Source organism: Abrus precatorius, unplaced genomic scaffold (genome assembly GCF_003935025.1).
Source record: "Abrus precatorius isolate BTA unplaced genomic scaffold, Abrus_2018 Scaffold3, whole genome shotgun sequence".
Classification (NCBI taxonomy): Eukaryota; Viridiplantae; Streptophyta; class Magnoliopsida; order Fabales; family Fabaceae; genus Abrus; species Abrus precatorius.
This window is the reverse complement of record NW_020874373.1, coordinates 24,326,391-24,349,126: the sequence shown is the minus strand read 5'-3', so window position 1 is coordinate 24,349,126 and position 22,736 is coordinate 24,326,391. Positions and strand designations below refer to the sequence as shown.

General features: G+C 30.4%; 1 protein-coding gene and 1 non-coding gene across 3 annotated transcripts; one reads left to right on the top strand and one right to left on the bottom strand.

Moving 5' to 3' along the window:
• Positions 1–5,265: 5,265 nt before the first annotated feature.
• Positions 5,266–5,372, bottom strand: LOC113864081. Its single transcript, XR_003504685.1, has one exon. It is a non-coding gene; the product is annotated as a small nucleolar RNA R71 (small nucleolar RNA).
• A 12,329-nt stretch (positions 5,373–17,701) lies between these two features.
• Positions 17,702–21,287, top strand: LOC113862711 (galacturonosyltransferase 8). 2 transcript variants are annotated; one of them, XM_027495847.1, is made up of 3 exons: positions 17,702–17,968; positions 18,566–19,816; positions 20,155–21,287. In XM_027495847.1, exons 1-3 carry the CDS (start codon positions 17,831–17,833, stop codon positions 20,428–20,430), a joined length of 1,665 nt encoding a protein of 554 aa, XP_027351648.1. In that variant the 5' UTR covers positions 17,702–17,830; the 3' UTR covers positions 20,431–21,287. The 2 variants fall into 2 exon arrangements, with proteins under 2 accessions (XP_027351648.1, XP_027351649.1); XM_027495848.1 differs by having other exon boundaries at positions 17,722–17,965; positions 20,155–20,473.
• Positions 21,288–22,736: the final 1,449 nt, after the last annotated feature.

Here is a 22,736-nt window from a genome sequence, read left to right as displayed (position 1 = left end):
TTATACATTTTTAATTTAATTATATTTTAATTGACTATTTAATATATTTTATATGGTTTTTATGCAATTAAAGACTATGTAGGCATATATTTTATTAAAGAGGACAGAAAGAGAGAAAAGATTGTGGGGCATATAAAAAAATTCCAAAAGCTACAAAATTTTTATTTGTATGTATATATATAACATTTAAATTTTTCACTAAAATTAGTACATAATTTTTTATATTTTATTAAAAGAAATATATACAAAAATACAGGAAGTTAGTTTAAATTTATTTTTTTTAACTCTTAAAAGAATTCCCAAACATTATATAATTTTTAGAAACTTTTTAGGAAGTTTGTCTTTTGAAAAAAACAATCTCAATTCTAGAAATCTTTGAAGTTAACTATAAATGATCAAAGAGATAGAGAGAGATGTATATGTTAGAAATTTATGAACTCACGGTCACATCAAGTTTTAAGAGTTTCATCGTGAAGATCATTAAATACACTAATTATTATTATCTAAATACTTTTTTATAAGTCTCTTTAAACTTAAATATTTTTTTTAGATATTAAATGTCACACGTTTATAAATAACAAAAAGATGTGAATTTTAAAATATCTTAAGATATATAAAGTAAGAATGTGTTTGGATGAAGACTTTAAAGTGAGAAATTTAATTTGTGTGTTAAAACACTTTGATGTTCAATTTTAAAAAAAATTCTATCAACTCACAATTTCTCTCTCTCAAACTTGTCCCATGAACTATTCAACTTTACCTTGTCACTAATTCCATTCCTTTTAACTCTTTCTCTCTTTCAACTTTTTTGTTTTTAATTAAATCCTCTCTCTTTATTTTTGTCAAGAGACTTTCATTCAACTTTATTTTTTTTTTGAAAAGTAGATGAACAATTTAGTTTTATGTTTGTACAATTTGTGAATGATAGAGTAATCTATATATCATTGTTATTAATTTTATTTAAAATTTAAGATAATTTACATGCATAGAATACGGATAATGTAGCTAAATTGATACTCTTGTAATTTATAACATGGGAATGATAGAATTTTTATTTTTTTTTTTGCTAATAATGATAGACTATTTTATACATTACTATTATAAATCATTACATGAATCATAACAATTGATTTGTTTATTTTATTTTAACACAAATTTTTAAAATGAAATTTGTTTATTTATTTTATCATAAAATGAGAAAAATTCTTACGCATTTGATTTTTCAACATCAGAATGATAAAGTAATAATATTTTGTGAAAATAGAAAAATAAAAAAGAATAAAAATTTACCGCTATCAATTAAATCATGAGCTTATAATGGTGCAAAATTTATCGTAATAAAATTTTAGTCTATCTCCTAAAATTTCAAATTTTGTACTAACAAATTTTAAACCAAATTATAAATTCATAAATTTTAAATTTTTACACACTTTTAGTTTGTAAGCTAAATTCATACAAACTATCGAAATTTACCTGAAAGTTACAATAATAGAACAAATGACTTAGATGTTATGCATTGTTACTAACAATATGAATAGATTAAAGCAAACCAATTCAAAACTTAGATCTCTGCATGGGCTTAATTATTCCTTTCTCATATTTGTGATTAACATCATTTGCCTATTTTCTAATTTTCTCAATCCCACTTACTAACCTACATGAATACTACAAAATAATAAGGTAAATGAAAATTGACAAGACAATAATAAATGAAAGATAAACTTGCGCACATGTTTTCCATGAGCTTAAGCCAATAATGATTTCTTAGCAATATGATAAAGAAAAGAAATCATAGCAGTGGAAAGCTTAACACTCAGTTCATGGTGATCATTCAGACTGATTCTCAAAACATTGAAACAAGAAAACTCATCAATAACGGCCACCCCTTTCTCTTGTTTTATTATTTTCATTCTTCTCGTATCAACCGATTCTATTATACCTTGTATAGTAAATTTAAATTCAACTTTTTAGGTCAACTTAAATCATATCCACAATTAATGAAAATCAATAACAGAAGCTAAGTTTAAGCAAAAGAAAGAATCAACGCTCATGTTGCTCAATCAAGAAAATTACGAAATAATAATCAACATCCACAAGGAAAAAATGACTATACTCGGCCAAAATTATATGATTGCGTCTTTCAGCATATGCATGCTTGGAGAGCCTTTTTCTTCCCTTTCCTTTCTTGGCAGGAATTACATGAATAAAGAATCACCCTATCCATATAGCATTTCATAGACCTCTCGATTAGTCTACTACTAAAGAAAGTGAAGCACTAAGGGAGTTCCGAGTTAAGCGATAGCAATCGGTCCATAGTGAGAAACTCAAGCAAAGCAAGAGGGAAGATGCCCGGCCGAGGGGAAGTCGTAACTGGAGTTGAATCTTGAATGTGCCAAAGGATTTATTGTTCGTGGGATGGATACCTGTTAAACATTGGGCTATAGCTATTCAATGAAGGATAACACAACCCACCAAAGGTAAAGGTAAGTAAAGAGAAAAGAAGAAGTAAGGCTAACCAACTCAGAATCTGCCTTTGATGGATGAGTTCTCCTATTCTATTTTTCCTCACAGGCGAGAAAAAAAAAATGACAAATGCTCTTCTCGAGTTTATCTCTACATTCCTCCCAGCCCATAACCCTTTTTCATTTTTTTCATTTTTTTTAGCCTTTTGTTTTATTTGTTAGCTTATTTTAAATTTAAAATTTGTTATAAAAAATATATGCATTCTATTATAAATTATTTATATTAAAATACACTTTTATTTCTATTATTTTATATATTTTATTTTAATATGTTAATTATTGTAACTTTTATGTTATTATCAAAAGTTTATTTACATTGATTAAATTAATTATTTTAAACGGACAAAATTGAATGTTCACATTATTCTATTATTCTTTGTGTAAAATCTTATATTTTCTTCTAATATTAAATTATGATATTAAATATAAATTATTTATATAGTGAGTAACATATGAAAATACATCAGCCTAAATGTTAAGAATGATTTTAAACTAATGTAACATATGTATGTGATAATATATGTACTATATGATTAATCTTTTCGTTCATGTATCTAATTTAACATAAATCATGAAGTATGTTACATTATGAAGTACAGTTTAATTTTCTTAATACCTAAGATGATTTTTCTAAAATAAATACTTTATATCTATCACATTAAGTATAGTGATGCATTTCATAGTCAAACTCTATTTAGATTATTTTAAATTACTAATATTTTTTTACATTATTTATTCTATATTCAAACTTTAACTTTGTGATTATCTTATTATAATTGACGATAATATTAAAATATAAATTCTCATGTAGAAATTGTAGTGGCTTCTTAACTCTAGGTCAAAAGATTATATACACTATTATTATATTGATAATTATTGATAACATTCATGAAATAATAATGTAATATTTTGATTATTATAAGTTCATATTTTGATATATTTTATGACTTATATTTATACACTTAAATTTTATTTTATATATATATTTACACTAATTATGCTATTAATTATTGGAGTTTAGCTGGAAGTTGTTATTAGTGTATTATGGAGATATTCTGGATAAAAATTAGATATTTTTAGTTCTTGGTAGTGCTATGTGAAGTTGAGTTTAAATTTTGAATTTAAAATTTAAACTTTGTTATGAAGATTTGGAGCGATTCAAATTGTGGATAAAATTAATTTAAAAAAATAGAGCTCAACCAACTGAAAACTCAGGCTACAACCTATATAAAGAGGCCTTATGCTCCACACTTGACACACTTTGACTTCTCTACACACCTTCTTCCTCTTCTTAGTTCTAACCAAACTAATCTTTGAGAATCATTGGAGACAATTGGCAAGGACAACGAGCTTCTTCTTAGAGTCTAAGCAAATGATTGAGCGTATTTCGGAGAACGAGAACTCTCCTCATCTTTTATCTTTATGAGTTTCTTTTATTTGAGTTTTTCTTTGTAGTTATGGGTTTATTTATCACGTTCTTCGCAGTTTATTTTGTTATGAGTAACTAAACTTATAGCTAAGGCTTTGGCGGATCCTATTGCAAACTTTGTGTGATTTTTACTTTAATGTTGATATTAGTTTTCCTTTAATGTTTGGTTTTTATTCTATTGGATTATATTGTGTATGTTAAGATTTGACCACCCTTAGCATTCCATAGTTAGTTGCATTGTAGGCGATCGTACCACGTATAATTAACAGAATTGTAGGATAAAATGAGATAAGGGCTAGGTTAATCACACTTAATTCCTTCCTTTCAGCCGTTATTGAATTAACAAACTCATAGGATCTTCATGTTTTCGTGATCAATTACCTTGCATGATCATTGAGAGTATTTGCTCAGGGAAAAAAATATTGACATTGGATAATCATTGGGTATTAATAGAACTAACTATGAGTGGTTGACAAATATTTGGATACCAATATCAGTATTAAATTAATTAGAACACAAAGAAGTGTCCTAAGCTTATCTCATCTGATCTCTCTCATATATTATATTACTGTTCTTTTAATTTATTATTAAAATTAACCTCTATTTTTAATCCGTTACAATCCCATTACGTTTAAACAATCAAATCAAGTTATTTTTTGTACTTGAAAATAATCTTTGTGGGACGATAACTTGAGAACTCTTAATTCAAAAACTCTTTGTTATTTTTTGATAGGTACACTTGCCTACAAACAAGTTTTTGACGTCATTGTCGAAGATTAGTTTTCAATATCAAAGAAAATTAAGTATTTGGTTGATTTAAATATTTTTTTTTTGTTTTATACTCACTCGTTCTAAACCTATTGTAGAACTCACTTTTGATCCAAAAATTGAGAAGACCGCACTAGGCTAAGGAAAGAGTGTAGCGAAAACAAAAAGATAACAGAAGAACGAGCAATCTTGGAGTACATGACACTCACTGCTGAGGGTAATGTCAGGAGCATTGTAGCACCTGACATAGAGGCCAATAATTTTGAATTAAAGCTGGCCTTGATTAATCTAGTCCAGAACTCCACACTATTTTCGGAGCGACTTGACGAAGATTCTCACCTTCATCTGAAAAAGTTTCTTCAACTCACTGATACCATCAAATACAATGGTGTCACCAAATATGCTATAAGGCTTCATCTCTTTCTATTCTCTATCACAGAAAGAGTGAACGCATGGTGCTCCACACTTCTATCTAATTCAATTACAACGTGAGATGGCCTAACACAATAATTCTTAGCCAAATATTTTCTATCATCACTCTCTGTGAAACTGATGATAGAGATCTCCAATTTTCAATAATATGAGTCTAAATCTTTGTTTGAGACGTATGAGCGCTTTGGAGAACTCCTAAGGAGATGTCCACATCATAATTTCTCTGTATGGAAGTAAATGCAGATTTTCTATGTTGGACTCTCATCTTCTAATAGAGCTACAATTGATGCAACTGCTAGAGGATCCTTCCTATGCAAGGGGCCAACTGCAGCCCATACATTGATAGAAAAGATAGCATCTAGTAATTTCCAATAGCACACAGACCATCATAGAAACAAAAAGAAGGAAGTCGTTTCAATCTACCAAGTAGAAAGTAGCGATTCAATAACAAATAAGTTGGAAACTCTATCAAAGCAAATATAATTCTTAGTAAGGGCACAAGATCCATCAGCAAAACCTCCAGAGACTAAGAAGGACAACTTCTTGGACAACAGTTACAATTTGGGATGGCATAGCAAACCCATGAACTCATAGGAGAATAGCCAAGGAGGTCAAAATTCAAATGTTTATCGCCCTCCTCACTCAGGGGGTAAGGATAGAAAGGAGAAAGCCCTCAACCTTTCAATTAAAGTAGTGAATTTCAAAGATTAAGTCCCAGATGGAACAACAAAGTCTTCAGATAGAGCAACAAGCCCAAACAATGGACAAAAAGTTTTCAGAAATAAGCTCGGATACATTCGAGATAAAATCACAATTGGGACAACTTGCAAATTTGTTGACTCAAAGAGTGCTAGGGACGTTCCCTCCCAGCTGAGCCTAACCCTAAAGAACATGTCAAGGCAATTACATTAAGAAACGGGAAGACGTTGCTCGAAAACGTGCCAAAGTTGTAGAATACCATTGTATGCACGCCCGTGCTCCCTCATATGCATGGCTACGCTGAAGTCGCAGAAACAGAACAAGAAAAGAAAAAAGCACCATCAACAATGTCTAGGCCTCAAGAACTTCGAATCCATTTTCCGTAGAGGTTGAGAAGCAATCAGAAGGATCCACAGTTCAACAAATTCGTTGAAATTTTAAAGAAGTTGCACATCAACATACTCTTTATGGAGGTCATCTCTCAAATGCCCAAATACGCTAAGTTTCTCAAGGAAATATTAAGTAATAAAAGGAGGTTAAAAGAATTTGAAACTGTAAAGCTTAATAAGGAATGTTCCGTAATCCTTTTGAAAAAGTTACTCCCAAAACTTAAAGACCTAGAGAGTTTTACTATTCCTTGTACTATAGGTAGTTCTCATTTTTATAAAGTCCTATGTGATTTAGGAGCTAGCATAAATCTAATACCTTTATCTGTTTTTAAAAGGTTAGGTATGCAAGAACCTAAACCTACCTCTGTTTCTTTGCAGTTAGCTGTTAGATCCATCACTTACCCAAGAGGTATAATAGAAGACATCTTGTTAAAGGTAGACAAATTCATCTTCTCTACAGATTTTATTGTACTAGACATGGAGGAAGATAATGAGGTTCCCATTATTCTGGGAAGACCATTCTTAGCCACAGGAAAGACCATTATAGACATCCAGCAAGAGAAGCTCACATTGAGGCTAAACAATGAAGAAGTTACTTTTAAAGTTTTTGATTCTCTTAAACATCTTTCTAGTTTTTATTCTTGTAATTTTATTTCTGTAAATGATTATTTTTTCCTCTTTAGACTCTGTACAATTAATTGATAGGTTGAGAGATGATACTCTAGAAAAAATTCTCACACTTGAAAAATATGCTCTAATAGAAATAAAGGAAGTAATAGATGAAATTTTGGCTTTGGAGAGCGTGAATCGAAGTCGATGGTTAGCGCTTAGGCATTTTGAAAGCTTGGGAGCACGGGATATTTGAATTCCTAAATCATCCATTGAAGAACCCCCTGAATTAGAGCTCAAATCTCTTCCTTCTAATCTTAAATATGCTTTTCTATCTCCTCCCTCTTCTCTTCCTGTAATAATTTCTTCTAAATTGACAGATATTATGGAGGAAAAATTGATGAGAGTCTTGAGGGAGAACAAAGAGGCCTTTGGGTGGAGCATTCATGACATCAAGGGTCTTAACCCTTCCATTTGCACCCATTAAAATTCAATTAGAGGAGGAATTAATTCAAACCCAAGGTTCAACCTTAAAGGAGACTTAATCCCAGTCTAAAGGAAGTAGTAAAAAAGGAGGTCGTACTAAAGAAAGGAGGGACCACAGTTATGGAGAATGAGCAACAGGAACTTATTGCTATAAGAAAAGTAACTGGGTGGCGAATGTGCATAGACTATAGGAAGCTCAATGAGGCCACCCGGAAAGACCACTTTCCCCTTCCCTTTATTGATCAGATGTTGTTTAGATGGTTACATGCAAATACCTGTCTTATTAGAAGACTAAGAGAAGACTACTTTTACATGCCCTTATGGTACTTTTGCATATAAATAGATGTCATTTGGTTTGTATAATGCCCCCGCTACATTTCAGAGATGCATGATAGTCTTATTTTTTGATTTATTAGAAAATTACATTAAAATTTTTATGAATGATTTTTCTGTTTATGGCAACACTTTTGATAATTGTTTGCATAGCCTTGATTTGATTTTACAAAGATGTAAAAGGCTAATTTGGTTTTAAATTAGGAAAAAAGTTTATGGTTGATGAATGCATTGTTTTGGGGTATAAAGTTTCTAATAGGGGTATAGAGGTAGACCTTACTAAGGTAGAAGTTATTGCTAAACTTTTCCCTTCCACATGTGCTAAATCTGTTAGGAGTTTCTTAAGGCATACAAGGTTTTATAGGAGGTTTATTAAAGATTTTTTTAAAATAGCAAAACATCTTTCTGATTTGTTGGCTAATGGTATATTGTTTAAATTTGATGATGCTTATTTATATGCTTTTAATACCCTTATGAGTAAGTTAATTGATGCCCCTGTGGTTATTTCTCCTTATTGGTCTTTACCCTTTAAGCTTATGTGTGATGCTAGTGATACAACTGTTGGAACAATTATGGGCCAAAGGAAGGACAAGATTTTTCAAGCCATTTATTATGCGAGTAGAAATTTGGATGGAACACAATGAAACTATAACACTACTAAGAAAGAGATGCTAGCTGTGATATTTGCATTTGATAAATTTTGCCTTTATTTGATTATGTCTAAAGTTATTGTTTATACTGACCATTCTGCTCTTAGATATTTGATGGCTAAACAGGATGCTAAGCCAAGGATTATTCGATGGATTCTCTTGCTACAAGAGTTTGATGTAGAGATCCAAGATAAAAAGGGGAGTGAGAACTCTATTGTTAATCACTTATCTAGATTAGAACCCTCGGTGAGAGAAAGCACTAAGGTAGAAATTAAAGAGACATTCCCTTATAAGAGGATTTTTTCTATTTCTGCTGCACCTTGGTATATAGATTTGGTAAACTTCTTGGTTGATAAAATATTTCCCCACAGACTTTTATCCTCACAAAAGAGGAAATTTTATCTGATATTAAATACTATTTGTCGGAAGAACCCTATTTATTTAAAGTTTGTGGGGATATTTTGATTAGGAGATGTGTTCGTGAGAGTGAATTTATAGCAGTTCTTGAGCATTGTCATTCTAGAGAAGTGGGAAGCCACTTTGGCTCCACTAAAACTACTCATAAAGGTTTTGCAAAGTGGTTTTTATTGTCCAACACTTTTTAAAGATGCTTATGGTTTTGTTAAATCATGTGATAAATGTTAGAGGAGTGGTAATATTTCTAGAAGGCATGATATGCCCCTCAACAATATTTTAGTTTGTGAAATATTTGATGTTTGGGGTATTAATTTTATGGGACTTTTTCCTAAGTCTTTTAATAATGAATATATATTAGTTGTTGTGGATTATGTCTCAAGGTGGGTGGAAGCGGCTGCTTTACTAACTAATGATGCTACGGTGATTACTAAATTTCTTAAGAAAAATATTTTTTCTCAGTTTGGAACTCCTAGGACAATTATCAGTGATGGGGGTACTCATTTTTGTAATAAACTTTTTGATAATCTCTTGGAAAAATACAGTATTACCCATAAGGTCGCTACTCCCTACCACCCCCAAACCAGTGGATAAGTTGAGATATCTAATAGGGAGTTGAAAAAGATTTTGGAGCGCATAGTTAATAGTTTTAGAAAAGATTGGTCTATAAAATTAGATGATGCACTTTGGGCTTATCATACTGTCTTTAAAACTCCTATTGGCATGTCTCCTTATCATTTGGTTTTCAGAAAAGCTTGTCACTTACCTATTGAATTAGAACATAGGGCCTATTAGGCCTTAAAGTTCCTTTGCAGCTTGCAGGTGAGAAAAGATTATTGGAGCTTAATGAACTGGATGAGATGCACTTACGACATACGAGAATGCCAAGCTATACAAGGAGCGCACTAAGAAGTGGCACGACAAGCATATCTTACATCGCAAGTTCTATAAAGGAGAAAAAGTGTTGATCTACAACTCATGACTGCAGTTATTCCTTAGAAAACTAAATTCTAAGTGGATTGACCCTTATACAGTACTCAAGGTCCTTCCGTAATGGGTTTTAGAAGTTTCTAAAGTTGGGGGAGAGACGTTTCAAGTCAATGGTCAAAGAGTCAAGTTATACACGGATGGAGTGACCTCCACTTAATAGGCTATATTCTTACAATAGCCCAACAGGATGTTAGGCTCGTGACGTAAAACAAGCACTTACAGAAGGTAACCTATGTTTTATTATTTCCTTTTATTTATTTTGTGTTCTTGTTTTTCAGAACATGGTGGCTTTTTTGCGTAATTTGTCTCACATTTAGGGAGTCACTTTCTCTTTATTTCTCTTGTCCTCTTTATCCTTACTTCTTTTTTTTATTTTTTTCTCTCTAAACATTGAGGACAATGTTATGTTTAAGTATGGGGGGGGGGGTTCTATTATTACTTATCTCATTACTTACTCTCAAGTAATTTTCTGTGCCCTTATTTTGAGAAAATTTTGAAAATTTTATCCCAAGGAACTCAATTTTTTGAAAATAATAAGAACGTGATTAAGTAATTTTCATTGAGTTTTAGAGTCATTAATAAATAAATAAATAAATAATTGAGATATCTAATTTTTTGCTCTATGTTAAACTTTAACCCACATATGTGAACTTTGAGCCTTAAAGGAGATTTTTATCCTAATTTAATTGTATCCCTTTCTTCATTGCTTTGTGTGATTGTCCCCTTGAGATTTATGATCTAGAACTTGACTTATAAGCAATTTGAAGCTACTCCTTTTGATTGCATGTTTTAAATATGATTGAGGCATATTAGGATTATTTTATTCCTGGTCTTCAACATGTTTGAGAAAGATATACAACTAGTTGCCTACTTTGAACTTTATTGATTTTTCTTGTGTCTTTTATATTAAAATATGAAATATTTTGTTGATCTTGGGTTTGTACTGGAGCAATTAAGTTGTTGGATTGTTAGAAAAATTCTTCTCTATATCTCTTATGTGAAAAAACAAAAAGGTATATGTAAGTTGCAAAATAAAAAAAAAAATAGTAAAAAGAAAAAGGAAAAAAAAACGAGTTACATTTGAATGAAAGAAAAGAAGAGTAAAGAAAGTGAAAATATAAAAATCATTACTCCAAGAGCTTCATTTATAAACTTAAGGGATATTTGTGATTGTTTTAATTAAATTAACACCTTGTTTATCCTTTTCTTTCATTTTATCTCACCTTAATTATTATAACCTTTTGGCTACATTATAACATGAAAAAGACCTCATGATTTTTAATTGTATTCAATTGACTTAGTGGAAAGTTGGTTTATCATCAAGACTATGGCAGAATATTTCTTCTTAGAGGGACTAAGCATTCTCTATTTTTGTCCTTATACACTGAAAGAGATAGAGGAGAATAGAGTATCACAGTTTGATGATCGAGTAAGAAGGTAGAAAATATAGAATTTTAAATGTCTTTTGATTACTTGAACTAAGTGATATTACTCTTGTGTTCTTTGTATCTCTTTTGTTTTTGGTTTCTTGTTTTGATAATATGTTTCAAATTGTTCCTTTATTCTTTAGTCAGGATTTTTGCTTGAGGGCAAGCAAATCTCAAGTATAAAGGGATTGATAAGCTCATATTTTGATATATTTTATGACTTATATATATACACTTTAACTCTATTTTATATATATTTACATTAATTATGTTATTAATTATTGCAGTTTAGCTAGAAATTGTTATTAGTCCATAATGGAGATATTCTGGATAAAAATTAGATATTTTTAGTCCTTGGCAGTGCTATGTGAAGTTGAGTTTGAATTTTGAATTTAAAATTTAAACTTAGATATGAAGATTTTGAGTGATTTTAGAAAAATAAAGCTTAACCGACTGGAAACTCAGGTCACAGCCTATATAAAGAGGCCTTATGTTCCACACTTGACACACTTTGACTTCTCTACACACCTTCTTCCTCTTCTTAGTTCTAACCAAACTCATCGTTGAGAGTCATTGGAGACTATTGGCAAGGACGACAAACTTCCCCTTGGAGTCTAAGCAAGTGATTGAGCTCCCTTCGGAGAACAAGAACTCTATTCATGTTTTACCTTTTTGGGTTTCTTTTGTTTAAGTTTTTCTTTGTGGTTATGGGTTTATTTATCATGTTCTTCGTAGTTTATTTTGTTATGAGTAACTAAACTCATAGTTAGGACTATGGCAGATCCTGCTGCAAACTTTGTGTGATTTTTAACGGAATTATAGGCGATTGTACCACGTGAAATTAACATAATTATAGGATAAAATGAGATAAGGGGTTAAGTTAATCACACTTAATTCCTTCTTTTCAGCCGTTATTGAATTAACAAACTCAAGGATCTTCATGCTTTCTCGATCAATTACCTTGCATGATTATTGAGGGTGTTTGCTCAGGGAAAAGAATATTGACATTGCATAATCATTGGGTGTTAATAGAACTAACTATGAGTGGTTGACAAATATTTGGATACCAATATCAAGATTAAATTAATTAGAACACAAAAAAGTGTAGTAGATGAACCCATAAGTCCTAGGCTTATCTCATCTGATCTCTCTCATACATTGTATTACTGTTCTTTTAATTTATTATTAAAATTAAGCTCTGTTTGTTATCCATTACAATCCCGTTACGTTTAAACAATCAAATTAAGTTATTCTTGGTATTTGAAAATAATCACTGTGGGACGATAACTTGAGAACTCTTAATTCAAAAACCCTTTATTACTTTTTGATAGGTACACTTGCCTATGAATAATAGTAAATGAGTCTAATATATCATTACTCTTAATGTCTATTTGTGTGAGAATTTGATATTTCATATCTATAATTCATGAAATTAGATCATTAGTCCATTAATACACTAGTCTCAATGTATTGTATTATCTTAATATTAATAATAGGTTAGAATTTTTTTATGAATAATGCTAAATAAAATCTTAAAATCAAGACATTACTTGAAGTTATATTAAATTATATTTATTATTTCAAGGTTATCTTTATATTCTTTAGAAATAAATAAAGCTAAATTTTAGATGTATTAAAATAAATCATCACAATATAAAAAATATGTTTATGATATAAAAGAGATATTATGTAACACCCTTATTTTTGTTATTTATTATTATTGCATTTCATGTTAATTGTTTATACATGTTTGAAATTAGGAGAGTTTAAAGTATGTAAGCTGTAAGATTTTTCGTTGTAGCAATAGAGATCATCTAGAGTCAAACTCTCTAAAGCCTTCTCATTGTAACAAGAAGTGGATAAGAATGACCCAACAACACTCTCATTGCAACTAGAATTATTGTTGTAGCGAGAGATTCTCTCCCTATAGCCAGAATGACAGATACCAAGAAGAAAATAGTATTTGATTTTTTTGTTGTAACAAGAATGTCGCGAGTTGAGGAGTATATAAGGATTTTCAACTTAAAAAACTTGGATTACAATCTAAGTTTCAAGCACTTCTTTTTGTTTTCTTACTTCTTTTCCTTAGAAAAACCTCCCCAAAATCTCAATTTTTCTTCGAATCTGGACTTGGAAGTTCACCTAATCGACTCTAAGTAAGTTCTTGCTGCTTAGTTCTCCAATTTTTCTTTGTTTTCTCTATTTCTTATTTTTCAAAATGCTCTTTTTTATGATACTTAGGAAGAAATCAATTCTTTAAACAAGATCATTCACAAGTCCCTTCCTAAACTTTCATCTTAAGATAAGGAGAGTTCCATTTTCCCATTACTGAGAACATGGTGTATTTTGTGTTCTTGTGATATATTATTGTTTGTTCTTTGTTTATAAATATATGTTTGAGTGAAACTAATGATGATTTAGTTACTTGATGAAATATGTTTTCTTGTTCTTGATGACTTGAGTTATATATGGTATTGAATATGTACATTTTGGAGTGAGCATGGAGGTATCTGACCTTTGGCATGATTGATGGACATATGATGTAAAAGTAGAATTGAATAAAATAAAAATAGAAAAGGATGAAAAATGTGTTACCATGAAAGTGATAAATTTATGATATGAATAGGAAAAAAGAAGAGAGAAACTATAATGAGAAATATGAAAGAGTGAAATGATGATGAGAAAGGAAAAATCATAAGAATAAGTATGAATAATTCAGAGATACACTAAGAATGTGGAAGATAACGTCGATTTTGGAAATCTTAAGAAAATGAGAGTGATGAATGTTTTTCTTTAATTTGCACATAACTGATGAGAGTAAAAACATCACAAGTCTCACTCGTTTCCTGATCTAAACTCTTGACCATGATTTTTGCTAAAAGGAGTTGGGTCGACACATATTATATTCGTGTTGCTGTAGCTATCCAACAACTATATATACTCAGGAAGACCTCAAGGGCTACCAGGGATAGTATTTAGTTGAGATAAGGACTTAGAAATATTATTATTAATAATAATAATAATAGAATGAAATCATAATATTAATGAGTGTTGTATGCATGAGAAATTTCTATGGAATGTACTTGCTATTTCTAATTTGTTGATGTGTTATGTATTCATGTATTACTTGAAAGTAGTATTAATTATGTGTAGTAATGTGAAAATAAGCTCATCCTTATTAAATTATTTCAGGGGATAAGGATGGTGGAACCTCGTGACAAAATAGATTAGTAGATCACCTTGTAGTTTGTAGACTAAATCATGTATTTAGGGAATATCAACGTTTTGTCATTTCAATTTTAATATGGACTATGATGATGAACCAAATAGTTTAATGACTGTAGAGATAAATATAGATTATAGCGTCCTTTTTTATTATCCTACAAATAGTCGTATTCACCACATCCTTAGTTTCTTTATCCATCGAAGAACTGTTACCTTTCATGACCACGATTTTTTTAGGAGATCAACCCAAGTCACTTTCAAGCGAGTAACAGGTGTTGAGGTTGTGGCTGATTATAGAAATCTCAAGGAGGATAAAGACCTGACTCCAGAAAAGTTGGCTGAAATAGAGGGCTAACACAATTATGACGACTATGACTGGATCCTCAATATTTTGGAAGTGGTTTGTGACTCCTTTTAAGACTTAATTATTTTGATATTATAATTATATATTTTAAGTCTTAAATGTATTTTTATAATATACTAAACATATTAACTTTTTTATGAAAATGAAATTTAGTACATATATTTATTTAATATTTCATTATAAGTGAAATTATTAAATTACATTTTATTTTTTCTCATTTTACTACCTCGATTTACTTTGGTGAACAGGTATATTTACAAAAAGTCTTAATTTTATCATATTTTATTACATGTTTAAATAAAATTTATTTTATTTCTTTAGTTTGACATAAATATATTATATATTTTATAATGAGAAATTAATAGCATTTCATATTGTGTAAATTTTTTTTTTTGTCCATATGATATAATGAGATGTGTCGTTATATTTTTAATCAATTTCATTTTAACATATCAGTCAAAGAGATATTGTGTATTTTATATTTGATTGCTACTATGTTATTTAATTTTAATTTTTTTATTTTAATTATAAAACACTTATTTATTTTTAAAAATTACACAAAAATATCTTTTAATATTTATTGTAAATTTTTTTTATATATTTAAAAATAATATATACTGAAATATGAGATTTAAAAAATTATAAAAATATAAAAATTCAAAATTTGTCATTAATTAAATTTATTAAAAAATTGCTAATAAATCTCCATATTTTTGTAAATTTTTTAAAATCCTTTAAATATTAAAAAATGGTACAATTTTATAGCATATATATATATATATATATATATATATTCAAAACAAATAACTCATAATTTCTTTTCAAATCAAATAAAAATAAGAACCTAATTTTATATTTCCTTTATTATTGAGCAAATAATCATGCTTGGCAGGCATTAAATAACATCTACTTAATATATTTCTCAAGCATCTTCTTTAAGTACATTGAATTAGGAGCAACTTAATAATACGTGTCTATGTATAAGTTTTTTTTAATTAATTTTTTAATTTATGCAAATTATATATAATAAAAATTATATAATAATTTTTATTAAAATTTATAGCATTTACTAATATTAATATATTATATCATGTTTCGTAAATTTTTAATAAACTTATTATATACATATATTATGTATAATATGAGACGCGTTTAAATAATTGCTCTGTGCCTCAAATACATTAAATGCTTCTGAGATTATGTTTTTCTGGTCTGGTAAAAACATAGACATGTACAATAGGAAGCAGTAATCGTAGAAAAATAAATGTTTTTAAATTTAAAGAATGAAAAAAACCTAGATAATTATAACATAACTAGGTACGTAAATTGTACCATTTGCAACTGTATTAATAACACTAGTTTCAACTCACGTTACTAATTATATTACTAATTAATTGCATTTAATCTATTATATATTAGTTTGCACTTGAAAACAATCACCAGGTGATAGTATGTTATTTTTTTGTTAGCATTAATTTTAAACCATACAAACAAAATAGTGATAATTAATTACTTCTTAACAATTACACGTTAAATTTTATCCAAAGAAAAAAAACATTGATTAGTCCAAATAAGATTATTAAAATAAACACTCCAAATTTTATATTTGGCTCTCTTTAAATTTAAAACTTATTTTTAAATAAATGATAAGTTATAATTATTAATTGAAAAATTAATAATAAGTCATAATAAAATACATATATTTACATAACAAATTAAGAGACTATTACAATTTTTATTAATTAATCTTCAAATAATAACTACAATTTCATATTTGATTTTCTAAAATACCCTTCTCATATCAACTCCAACAAAAAAAAACAATATTTTAGAAATTAGAAAAAGGACACGTGTAATAAAGCTTGAAAAATAACATAGCATTTAGGAGGTAACAGGTAACCGGAGATGGCAGTCACGCGGGATTTGAAAAGGCAGGAAGTAGCGGTGGAAAAGTGGAGCCGAAAATACCGGAGATCGCAAGTTGAAGTCCACTGGAATGTCGGCAAATCATAGAATACGAAAAATGAATCGACTGGTCAATTTTTCTTTAGTGTGCATTAAACCTTCAGAGCCCATTCGAAGGTGACTAATTTTCTTTAGGTGAGTTGAATAATACAAGTTATTTAATAAAACCAATTTTGAGTAATTTAAGAGAAGAGGAATTCGTTAGTATCTAATCAATAATCTTATATGAGAGTAATTTAATATAAATTGTAATAATAATAATATTTTATCAAATAATGATATTATGTTTATTATTTGTAACTATCATAACTTTCTTAAAGCTTTCGTAATTAAATTATAAAATACTATTCGTGTTATGTTTTTATTAAAATAATAATAATAATAATAATAAGAATATATTTATTTATTTTAAAAATTAATTTTTAGCGTCAGAATTAATAAAATTAAGTGAAGACAAAAATAAACACAATGACTTTGCTAAAGATCTTGTGAACCGATCTCTTGTCAAAAATTTTAGCCCATTTAATATGTTTCCCATAATCCTGGCTCACTTTAAACTTTCATTCCCCATAATTTTTTTTAAAATTAAAATTCTAATACTTTTTAAATTTATGAATGAAACCAAATAAAACTTGTCGAATTATTCATTTAATTATTATCATTTCACACCAATTATTCCAAATATATCTAACCCCTAATTAATACTTTAACTAATACTAATAATTAAGTACTCAATTTTTTTGTTTCGACAAACGCTAATTAATATTTAAAAATACTGATTAAAAATAGAAACATTTTTTTAATTTTAAAAGAACATTAATATATTATTATTATTGTTATTATTATTATAGTTTTCAAAACATTTTCAATAAAAATGGTTTTAAATATATTTTGAAAGCAATTCTAATAATTTTTTTTTTACCAATTTGTCTCTGTTAAAGAATGATGACAGCTAAGTTAAACTCTAATATAAAATGTCAAATCTCTGCCATTGTTTGAGTCTGTCTTTGCGAAGAAGGAAGTGAAAGAGAAAATCTGAGTTCATGATTATGAGAGCTGAGTGAGGGAGTGAGTGAGTGCTGCTGCTTCTGAATCAATCAAACATCATTCTCTGATTCTCACACCAAAATGGTGAATCCTCGGGTTCCACGTTTCAGGATCCGAACCTTCACACTCTTCGCTTCTGCTATCTCCGTCGCTCTCTGTATTTTCTTCACTTTCTCTTTTCTCGTCACTACCCATTCCCATCAACAACCCCACGTGGTGGTAAGCTTCCATTTTCACTCCCCTTTATTTATTTTCCTCCCCCCTTCTTTGTTTTGTTTTCTTTTTCGTGAAATTTCCCGGGAAACAAACGGCTTCTTTTTCGTTCAAATCAAGTTCTTGATATCTAGCTTTTTGGTTTCTGGGTTAGTTTAATTCGCAGAAAAAAATGGTGGGGGTGGGGGTTAGATTTAGATCTTATTGTCTGGATGCAAATGGGTCGAGATCCGATTCTCTCCGGATCCAGTGAGGGTTTGATACCTGTTAATTTTTCTCGGGAGAAACAAACATGGCAATGTTACTAGAAATGAAAAGTTCGTATTTCTGTTTCTATTCTGGGAAAGCACAGAGATTTGTTGTGGCTAAATTAGTTCGTTGTTGTGCTGGCGAACTAGACTTTATATGTGTCAATTTTCTTCGAAAGCAAACTGGGTTTGTTTTGATTTGATTTGTTTTTGTTGTCTGGGTAATTTTCAATGGAAATGTCACTACTAGAAGGAAATTTTATTTTTTTTTTCCTTTTAAACTGTTTTCATTTCTGGGAAAGGGAAAATATTTGATGAAGGTAGACTATTAACCTGTTATTGTGCTTTTGAACAGGGTTCTGATGGTGATGTTGCACATGGATTTGATTCAATAAGAAGATCCGTTCTGGCTCTGAAAACGGATCCCCTTAAGCCTCGGTTGGACCAGATCCGAAAGCAAGCTGATGATCATCGCTCTTTGGCTCTTGTGTATGCTTCCTACGCAAGGAAGCTCAAGCTTGAGAACTCCAAGCTTGTTAGGGTTTTCGCGGAACTGTCGCGAAACTTCTCGGATCTAATGAACAAGCCTCAATATAGGACTCTCTTCAGCAATGATGCATCTGCTGTTGATGAATTGGTGCTTCGCCAATTGGAGAAGGAAGTGAAGGAGCGCATTAAGACGACTCGCCAGGTGATCAGCGAAGCCAAGGAGTCCTTTGATAACCAGCTCAAGATTCAGAAGTTGAAGGATACAATCTTTTCTGTGAATGAGCAGTTAACTAAAGCAAAGAAGCAGGGCGCTTTCTCCAGCCTCATTGCTGCCAAGTCGATTCCAAAGAGCTTGCATTGTCTCTCAATGAGGTTGATGGAGGAGCGGATTGCTCATCCCGGGAAGTATTCGGATGAGGGGAAGCCTACTCCTCCAGAAGTTGAAGATCCTAATCTGTACCACTATGCATTGTTCTCAGATAATGTCGTTGCAGCGTCTGTTGTGGTCAATTCAGCAACAAAAAATGCGAAGGAACCGTGGAAGCATGTGTTTCATGTTGTGACTGATAAGATGAATCTTGGAGCAATGCAAGTTATGTTTAAGTTGAAGAATTATAATGGTGCCCACATTGAGGTTAAGGCGGTGGAGGATTACAAATTCCTGAATTCCTCTTATGTGCCTGTCCTTCGACAGTTGGAGTCTGCTAACCTGCAGAGATTTTACTTTGAGAATAAGCTTGAGAATGCTACAAAGGACACAACAAATATGAAGTTTAGGAACCCCAAATATTTGTCAATATTGAACCATTTGAGATTCTACTTGCCAGAAATGTATCCAAAACTGCATAAGATTTTGTTTTTGGATGATGACATAGTAGTTCAGAAGGACCTTACTGGATTATGGAAGATTGATATGGATGGCAAGGTGAATGGAGCTGTAGAAACATGTTTTGGGTCATTCCATAGATATGCACAGTACATGAATTTCTCGCATCCCTTGATTAAAGCAAAATTTAATCCAAAGGCTTGTGCATGGGCTTATGGAATGAATTTCTTTGATTTGGATGCTTGGAGAAGGGAAAAATGCACGGAAGAGTATCATTACTGGCAGAATCTGGTAAGACATCTTTTCAATCTTGTATTAATTTACCACTGCAATTTTGTTCCATTTTATTTTGTTTTGTTGCATTCTTAAACAGCAACTAGTACTATAGCACACAACCATAGCTTTTAGATTGTCATTAATACCATTTGAGACTACTAAATTCAATTTGATTTTAATCATTGCATTGCTAGCAGTGATGCTAGAGGCTGCATATTCAGAAGCTAGGATAGAAATAATTTCCCATGTATGTTAAGGTCTCATTCCCATCAAATTATTCCCTTTCCAATCTTTCTATTTTAGTTGAATGTGTAGCATTTCATGTTTAACACGATGTGCTCATGTGGCTGCAGAATGAGAACCGAACATTATGGAAATTAGGGACATTGCCACCGGGGCTAATCACATATTACTCAACAACAAAGCCACTGGATAAGTCATGGCATGTTCTGGGACTTGGCTATAACCCAAGCATCAGCATGGACGAGATTAACAATGCTGCAGTGGTGCACTTCAATGGCAACATGAAACCATGGCTTGACATTGCAATGACTCAATTCAAGCCACTTTGGACAAAGTATGTTGACTATGAGTTGGAGTTCGTTCAGGCCTGCAATTTTGGTATCTAAATGGTGAAGTTTCTTCTCATTTTGTTGGTGATGCTGTATCAGGTGCCACACGAGCTATTTTCTGTGTAGTTTTGATATATAATGCGTATACGTTTAACAGAGTTCCTAGCTGGTGCAAGAAAAGATCTTGCATCATTCTAATTGTAAAATACTTTAGCATAGTAATTCTATCATGTCTTCCTCTTATTTATTCATAACTTTTACTCAATAATGTTATTTTTATGATGTGGTTGATCCTGAACAATATTACTGAATGTGTTGTACCTTCTGTCACATTTAGAAGTTTAACGCCATCCATTGTTTTTTGGTTCAGATACAAACCACTGCAAAGGGTAAAATAAAATAAAACAAATTTGAATGGGCAATTGGCTTTCCAACGGTTGTCAGAAAGAAAAATTTTGGTTCTTCTGCTCAATGGCCGTTAATGCTCTAGTGTTGGGGGCTTTAAAGCATTGGAGGAACGTTCAAGAACATTTCTTTTAACATAATATTTCAGAACATTTTTATTAAATGTTAAGATTTATTAAATTAGGAAAGTATAAGAGCAAGAAGTAAGCCTATGATAAAATTAGTGTATTTATTGTGTTATAGTATTTTTCAAAGCATAATTGGATGTGTGCTTGTACAACTTAAACGGGATTTGTTTTCCGAAAATCACATTTGCCATTTTTTTAAGATTGGATTTTTAAGTAAAAGGGGGTTAAAGTGAGGCAACTCACCTCATTCAAGTTAGCCCATCATGAATTGACTCAAAAGTGAGCCAACCTATCTCAACTTTCTTTGTAGTGGTTAAGAAAATGTAAGTCAGGTTCAACCCACCAATTTGGTTGGCTAGTTTGCAGTTTGGCTCACTAAATTAAAAATAAATAGAAAAAATTATAAAATAAAAATAAAGAAAATATATAAAAATTTAAAATAATTTAAGAAAAGAATATGTCACAAAAATAAATTATGATAACTCTTAAAAAGATTAAAACAACTCCTGAATGACCTGACTCAATAGAGGTTGGCTTGTCTAACATGTGAGTTACGTGACCTAGGTAAAAAAATAACTCAAAAAGCTTCTGAATCTATTTTATTCAACCTGATTCACTCTTAATCTAGGGTGAGTTAAGTTGACTCGTGAATTATGACTTATTTTGACAACTACAATTGCCACTAACATATCAAAATTTTGCGCATTGCATTAAGTAAAATGAGATATCGAATCGAGTTATATTTTTAACTTGTTTTGCTTCAGTCATGAAATTTCTATATTTTGACAATTGATTAAATAATTTTTTGTACAATTTTTACTTATTATTACCATACAACCTCTCTCTCTCTCTCTCTCTATATATATATATATATATATATATTGCTGAAAAATCAATAATAAAATTATAAAGGATAGACTAGCAGGCGCTGTGAGTCGGTGACCTTAGTGGTTTAGGTTGTACGGCTGTCAATTTGTTTTGAAATTAAGATGTTGTCAATTTCTTGCTTTCTAGTTTGTCTTATTGCGTTATATCTCATGTTCTGGGAAACACAATAGACGCGCATAACTTGCGTGTTTGTAATTGATAAGAAATATTGGTCAGATTTGTATGTTCAGTCTATTGACCCCAAAACTATAATTAAACAATTGATGCCTGTTAAATATTTAATATAGTCCCAAGTTGGATATATAATGAGATTTTAATATGCTATGTAGGTTCATATCAACATCCATGATTAATAATTTAAATGGGGTCAAGCTTAGTGATGCGATGGCATTTAAGAAAATGTATCATTTGTGTATATATTTAAGACTATGAAAATGATACCAAGTCAAAGTTTTAGTTAAACATTGAGAATTAAAAGAGGATTTGCCTAAAATTATCCACTATATATCCATGTTTTCTAGTCAATCATAAAAGTTTTAAAGTTTCAAGAAAAGTACCTTTCTTTTAACATTACCAATACTTCGTAACCAATGTACAAGAAACTCAAATTTTAATTGGTAAACAGAAATTAAAATACTGCACCTAAATTTTTTCTTTAACCAAATCCAAACTATTACTGTATATTTATTATTCAATGTTGTCTGCTGCAGCCTTGAACTTGATTTTGAGTGCTATTAACACTGTATATTAAGGGAGAGCCGGTCAATGAGTTTGGTACTGTCCATAAATTGGTGTGCTTGCCGAGGTAGTGGACACTTACATTTAAACCACTTTAGGCAAACAAACACTCATCTGAATCATGTATTCGTAGGATACGAAGAGAATCAAGGTTTTAGGTACCAAAGCACAAGGCAATATTACCAAATCTCTATTCTAGATGAA